Raw genomic sequence first — 7,500 nt, forward strand, 5'->3', positions numbered from 1 at the left:
TCTTCTGGACTTTTAAGGTGCATTTAATTCCCACGTTCAGCCGATTCCATAGTTTTAAAGTGATACAGTGAGATAAGAACAGTAGCCGTGAACACACACAGCAGAGACCTGGAGAATCCACCAATCTGTGAAAATAATGGTTAGACTAGTGAACTACAGAATGATAGTGAATAGGGGTGTCACGATCTCGATATTTTATCGAAATCGAATCGAAATGAGGTCACGATCTCGAGTATCGAAGTCAAAAAGAGGATCGACGATCCCTCCCGCGCGCGCTACGCAAATGGCGCGGCACCAACACAGCGCATCCTATTCATTTAAATAGAGATAGGCACTGCATGAGCGCAGTCGGCGGGAGTGTGATCACTGTTTTTTATCTGTCCAACGGGGGAGGGGGGGCGGGGGGGTGCGCGCAGGTTTTGTATCTGTATCTGACGGAGGGGTGGGTGCGCGCAGGTGAGAGCGTGTGAACTCGCTGAAATGCGTGTGTCAGTGTGACTTGAGAACACTGACTATAGATCACAGTGAGGTGGATTAAAAATCTTAAACTTATAATTGACTACACCTGTTGCTTTCCATTGAATTAAAAAAACATCTTTCTCTCAGATAAAGTAAACACAAGCGTGTTTCTGACTAAAATAAAAGCTTTTCAGGAGAGATATAAGTTATGTGTAAATATTTATAAGACAATACCCACATCACTTATCTAACCAGCCTGTACTGATTTCTGCCCCCCAATAATGCTTTCAATAACCTCTTGTAACCCCTGGGAGCCAGGGGTTACACTCTAATAGCCTTTAATAGTCTTCAGTAGCCTTTAAAAGACTTACCTGGCGGCCGTGGTGTGTCCACTAAACTCCGTAGTTATAAACATCCTGAGGTTAGCAGCGCGCTAACTGACCTGTTTATAATGTAATCCGAGCAGTGCCTCCGTGTCGGCTGTTCTAACCTGCTGCTGTTAGCTGCTTGGGCTGAAAGATGAACTGTAGTGAGCTGTATTATCCGGTTAGTGGGGTTAAAACCTTTATTTGTTTACAGAAACAGTAAAAACGGACTGGCTGAGCTCTGTAGCCCGTGGCTGGGCTGTACTGAAGTAGTGACTGAGTGAAGAGAGCGGGGCTTGTGCTGCTGCAGCTCCGACTAGTGGTTGGATGAAGAACTGCAGCTTCATGTAAGTGAGCAGTTTCACCAGCCATCCACACACAGCTCTGATAAACTGCTTGTTTTAATAGTGCACACTGTTGCTACCAAAAAAAGTCACTAGATGGCATTACCATATATATCTTAATAAATAATAATAATAATATTTATAATATTTATAATAATAATAATAATAATAATAATAATAATAATAAATATATTATTTAAATTTTATGAGGCATAAAATAATAACAAGAAAAAAAAACAAGAAAATCGAGAATCGAATCGAATCGTGACCCTCAAATCGAAAATGAAATCGAATCGAGGATTTAGAGAATCGTGACACCCCTAATAGTGAACAGGTGGTACCTGAAGTCGGTCTCCAGGACGCTGGTGGCGTGGTTGATCATGGCGCAGATGCAGTCGGAGCTGCCGCTGGTCAGAGCTCGGCTGATGCACTTTTTCACGATGTAAAAGACGTCGTCCACCATGCTGGAGCTCAGCTGCCCCGCCTCCGCCGTGTCCATCGCCACGGCCTGAGCACAAAGCACCAATCACACCACCGTCTCTCAGCCAATCAGCTTCCTCTTTACGCTTTAGGACACTACTGGGTACATCAGCCATTTGCGTGTGTGTGTGTGTAGTGTGTGTGTGTGTGTGTGTGTGTATAGTGTGTGTGTGTATAGTGTGTGTGTGTATAGTGTGTGTGTATAGTGTGTGTGTGTGTATAGTGTGTGTGTATAGTGTGTGTGTATAGTGTGTGTGTATAGTCTGTGTGTATAGTGTGTGTGTGTATAGTGTGTGTGTGTGTGTGTGTGTAGTGTGTGTGTGTAGTGTGTGTAGTGTGTGTGTGTAGTGTGTGTAGTGTGTAGTGTGTGTGTGTGTGTAGTGTGTGTGTGTGTAGTGTGTATAGTGTGTGTAGTGTGTAGTGTGTGTGTGTGTGTGTAGTGTGTGTAGTGTGTGTGTAGTGTGTATAGTGTGTGTGTGTGTGTGTGTGTGTAGTGTGTGTATAGTGTGTGTGTGTGTGTGTGTAGTGTGTGTGTGTGTAGTGTGTATAGTGTGTGTAGTGTGTAGTGTGTGTGTGTGTGTGTAGTGTGTGTAGTGTGTGTGTAGTGTGTATAGTGTGTGTGTGTGTGTGTGTGTGTGTGTAGTGTGTGTATAGTGTGTGTGTGTGTGTGTGTGTAGTGTGTATAGTGTGTGTAGTGTGTGTGTGTGTGTGTCTATAGTGTGTGTATAGTGTGTGTGTGTATAGTGTGTATAGTGTGTGTATAGTGTGTGTATAGTGTGTGTATAGTGTGTGTGTGTGTGTGTGTGTGTATAGTGTGTGTATAGTGTGTGTGTGTGTGTAGTGTGTGTATAGTGTGTGTGTGTGTATAGTGTGTGTATAGTGTGTGTGTGTGTGTGTGTGTATAGTGTGTATAGTGTGTGTGTGTGTGTGTGTGTATAGTGTGTGTATAGTGTGTGTGTGTGTGTGTGTGTGTGTGTGTGTGTGTATAGTGTGTGTGTGTGTGTGTGTATAGTGTGTGTGTGTGTGTATAGTGTGTGTGTGTGTATAGTGTGTGTATAGTGTGTGTGTGTGTAGTGTGTGTATAGTGTGTGTGTGTGTATAGTGTGTGTATAGTGTGTGTGTGTGTAGTGTGTGTATAGTGTGTATAGTGTGTGTGTGTGTGTGTGTGTATAGTGTGTGTATAGTGTGTGTGTGTGTGTGTGTGTGTATAGTGTGTGTATAGTGTGTGTGTGTGTGTGTGTGTGTGTGTGTATAGTGTGTGTATAGTGTGTGTGTGTGTGTGTGTGTATAGTGTGTGTATAGTGTGTGTGTGTGTGTGTGTGTATAGTGTGTGTATAGTGTGTGTGTGTGTGTGTGTGTGTATAGTGTGTGTATAGTGTGTGTGTGTGTGTGTGTGTGTGTGTGTATAGTGTGTGTATAGTGTGTGTGTGTGTGTGTGTGTGTATAGTGTGTGTATAGTGTGTGTGTGTGTGTGTGTGTGTGTGTATAGTGTGTGTGTGTGTGTGTGTGTGTATAGTGTGTGTGTGTGTGTATAGTGTGTATGGTGTGTGTGTGTATAGTGTGTGTATAGTGTGTGTGTGTGTGTGTGTGTGTATAGTGTGTGTATAGTGTGTGTGTGTGTGTGTGTGTGTGTGTGTATAGTGTGTGTATAGTGTGTGTGTGTGTATAGTGTGTGTGTGTGTGTATAGTGTGTATGGTGTGTGTGTGTATAGTGTGTGTATAGTGTGTGTGTGTGTGTGTGTGTGTATAGTGTGTGTATAGTGTGTGTATAGTGTGTGTGTGTGTGTGTGTGTGTGTATAGTGTGTGTGTGTGTATAGTGTGTGTATGTGTGTATAGTGTGTATGGTGTGTGTGTGTATAGTGTGTGTATAGTGTGTGTGTGTGTGTGTGTGTGTGTATAGTGTGTGTATAGTGTGTGTGTGTGTGTGTGTGTGTATAGTGTGTGTATAGTGTGTGTGTGTGTATAGTGTGTGTGTGTGTGTATAGTGTGTATGGTGTGTGTGTGTATAGTGTGTGTATAGTGTGTGTATAGTGTGTGTGTGTGTGTGTGTAGTGTGTGTATAGTGTGTGTGTGTGTGTGTGTATAGTGTGTATAGTGTGTGTGTGTGTATTCTGTGTATAGTGTGTGTATAGTGTGTGTATAGTGTGTGTATAGTGTGTGTGTGTGTGTGTGTGTATAGTGTGTGTATAGTGTGTGTGTGTGTGTATAGTGTGTGTATAGTGTGTGTATAGTGTGTGTATAGTGTGTGTATAGTGTGTGTATAGTGTGTGTGTGTGTGTGTGTGTATAGTGTGTGTATAGTGTGTGTGTGTGTGTATTCTGTGTATAGTGTGTGTATAGTGTGTGTATAGTGTGTGTATAGTGTGTGTGTGTGTGTGTGTGTGTGTGTGTGTATAGTGTGTGTGTGTGTGTGTGTGTATAGTGTGTGTATAGTGTGTGTGTGTGTGTGTGTAGTGTGTGTATAGTGTGTGTGTGTGTGTGTGTATAGTGTGTATAGTGTGTGTGTGTGTATTCTGTGTATAGTGTGTGTATAGTGTGTGTATAGTGTGTGTATAGTGTGTGTGTGTGTGTGTGTGTATAGTGTGTGTATAGTGTGTGTGTGTGTGTATAGTGTGTGTATAGTGTGTGTATAGTGTGTGTATAGTGTGTGTATAGTGTGTGTATAGTGTGTGTGTGTGTGTGTGTGTATAGTGTGTGTATAGTGTGTGTATAGTGTGTGTGTGTGTGTATTCTGTGTATAGTGTGTGTATAGTGTGTGTATAGTGTGTGTATAGTGTGTGTGTGTGTGTGTGTGTGTGTGTGTGTATAGTGTGTGTGTGTGTGTGTGTGTATAGTGTGTGTATAGTGTGTGTGGTACCTTGTTGACGGTCTCTCTCATGTAATACTCCTCCATGGGGATGTAGAAGCCGATCAGTTCCTGCATGGTTCTGCTGAGCTGACAGTCCTTCAGCAGCTGATCCAGAACCTGCTGATGCTCTACAACACACCATCACTACACCATCACTACACCATCACTACACCATCACTACACAATCACTACACCATCACTACACTACACCATCACTACCTCATCACTACACCATCACTACACCATCACACCACTACACCATCACTACACCATCACACCACTACACCATCACTACACCATCACTACACCATCACTACACCATCACACCACTACACCATCACTACACAATCACTACACCATCACTACACTACACCATCACTACCTCATCACTACACCATCACTACACCATCACACCACTACACCATCACTACACCATCACACCACTACACCATCACTACACTACACCATCACTACCTCATCACTACACCATCACTACACCATCACTACACCATCACACCACTACACCATCACACCAATACACCATCACTACACCATCACACCACTACACCATCACTACCCCATCACTACACCATCACACCACTACACCATCACTACCCCATCACTACACCATCACTACACTATCACTACACCATCACACCACTACACCATCACTACCCCATCACACCACTACACCATCACTACCCCATCACTACACCATCACTACACCATCACACCACTACACCATCACTACCTCATCACTACACCATCACTACACCATCACTACACCATCACACCACTACACCATCACTACACCATCACTTCACCATCACACCACTACACCATCACATCACACCATCACTACCTCATCACTACACCATCGCTACACCATCACATCACTACACCATCACTACACCATCACACCACTACACCATCACATCACTACACCATCACTACACCATCACTACACTACACCATCACATCACTACACCATCACTACACCATCACTACACTACACCATCACATCACTACACCATCACTACCCCATCACACCACTACACCATCACTACACCATCACACCACTACACCATCACTACCCCATCACACCACTACACCATCACTACCCCATCACACCACTACACCATCACTACACCATCACACCACTACACCATCACTACACCATCACACCACTACACCATCACTACCCCATCACACCACTACACCATCACTACACCATCACACCACTACACCATCACTACACCATCACACCACTACACCATCACATCACACCACTACACCATCACATCACTACACCATCACTACACTACACCATCACATCACTACACCATCACTACCCCATCACACCACTACACCATCACTACACCATCACACCACTACACCATCACTACCCCATCACACCACTACACCATCACTACCCCATCACACCACTACACCATCACTACACCATCACACCACTACACCATCACTACCCCATCACACCACTACACCATCACTACACCATCACACCACTACACCATCACTACACCATCACACCACTACACCATCACATCACACCACTACACCATCACATCACTACAGCACCAACCCTCCTTATCCCCGGATCATTTTACCAAAAAACAGTAAGCTATAATAGTGAACTGAAATAGTGTACTGCTCCCGGGTATTAAACCCATGCCCTCACCAGTAATCACCACTAACTCTATACAGCTCTACTGTAAACTGAAAGTGAATGTATGATGATAATCCGTTACCCTGGATCACTGAATCGGCTGCTGTCGCGTCTCCAACCTCAAAATCAGCCGTAATTCTTCTCCTCAGAAACCTCAAATACAGCTCAGCTCTGGAGTTCATCAGCGTGACCTCGCACAACACCGGGTCCAGCTCTCTATAAACACACAGTCATCACACTGTTATCATCACACGGTTACCAACTGTTATCATCACACAGTCATCACACTGTTATCATCACACGGTCACCAACTGTTATCATCACACAGTCATCACACTGTTATCATCACACGGTTACCAACTGTTATCATCACACTGTTATCATCACACGGTCACCAACTGTTATCATCACACAGTCATCACACTGTGATCATCACACGGTTACCAACTGTAATCATCACACAGTTATCACACTGTTATCATCACACGATTACCAACTGTTATCATTACACAGTCATCACACTGTTATCATCACACGGTTACCAACTGTTATCATCACACTGTTATCATCACACGGTTACCAACTGTTATCATTACACAGTCATCACACTGTTATCATCACACAGCCATTACACAGTTACCAGTCATCATGCAGTACCAGTCATCACGCAGTTACCAGTCATCACGCAGTTACCAGTCAACAGACAGTTACCAGTCAACAGACAGTTACCAGTCATCACAGAGTTACCAGTCATCATGCAGTACCAGTCATCACGCAGTTACCAGTCATCATGCAGTTACCAGTCATCACGCAGCTACCAGTCATCACGCAGCTACCAGTCATCACACAGTTACCAGTCATCACAAAGTCATCCTGCAGTACAGGGCTGCAGTGTATGCTGTATGTAGGGGGTGATTAAGTTACTCCAGTATGATGTTCACTGTACCTCGGTTCGATCTTTTCAGCAGGAACTCCTCTCATCATACTGCTCTGTACCACCTGAAACTGTAAACACACCTGCATCAGTCACATGACCAAACACACAACACACACACTAAACACACACACTAAACACACACACTAAACACACACACTAAACACACACACACACTAAAAACACACACTAAACACACACACACTAAACACACACACACTAAACACTAAACACACACACTAAACACACACACACTCTCTCACCTTGTTGTGATAGTCTCTCTGCTGAATGAATTTATCCACCACTCTCTGGGCTTGTTTATCACACTCGCTCTGCAGGTGTGTGATGAGCGTGTAAAGCCGACCCGGACCGTAATACGTCTC

The 7,500-nt window shown here is 43.9% G+C and overlaps 1 protein-coding gene across 1 annotated transcript in view; it reads right to left on the minus strand.

The window, feature by feature from the left end:
* Positions 1 to 7,500, minus strand: part of cog4 (component of oligomeric golgi complex 4) — a 36,981-nt gene that overhangs the window by 18,283 nt on the left and 11,198 nt on the right. Inside the window, exons 7-11 of the mRNA XM_049473686.1 lie at positions 7,381 to 7,500; positions 7,130 to 7,188; positions 6,266 to 6,399; positions 4,506 to 4,624; positions 1,510 to 1,676 (exon numbers count right to left, since the gene is read on the minus strand). The exon at positions 7,381 to 7,500 is cut by the window's right edge and continues 38 nt beyond it. Coding sequence (XP_049329643.1) covers positions 1,510 to 1,676; positions 4,506 to 4,624; positions 6,266 to 6,399; positions 7,130 to 7,188; positions 7,381 to 7,500 — 599 coding nt within the window. The remainder of the gene's footprint in view (positions 1 to 1,509; positions 1,677 to 4,505; positions 4,625 to 6,265; positions 6,400 to 7,129; positions 7,189 to 7,380) is intronic.

The sequence above is a fragment of the Astyanax mexicanus genome, unplaced genomic scaffold (genome assembly GCF_023375975.1).
Source record: "Astyanax mexicanus isolate ESR-SI-001 unplaced genomic scaffold, AstMex3_surface scaffold_43, whole genome shotgun sequence".
NCBI lineage: Eukaryota > Metazoa > Chordata > Actinopteri > Characiformes > Acestrorhamphidae > Astyanax > Astyanax mexicanus.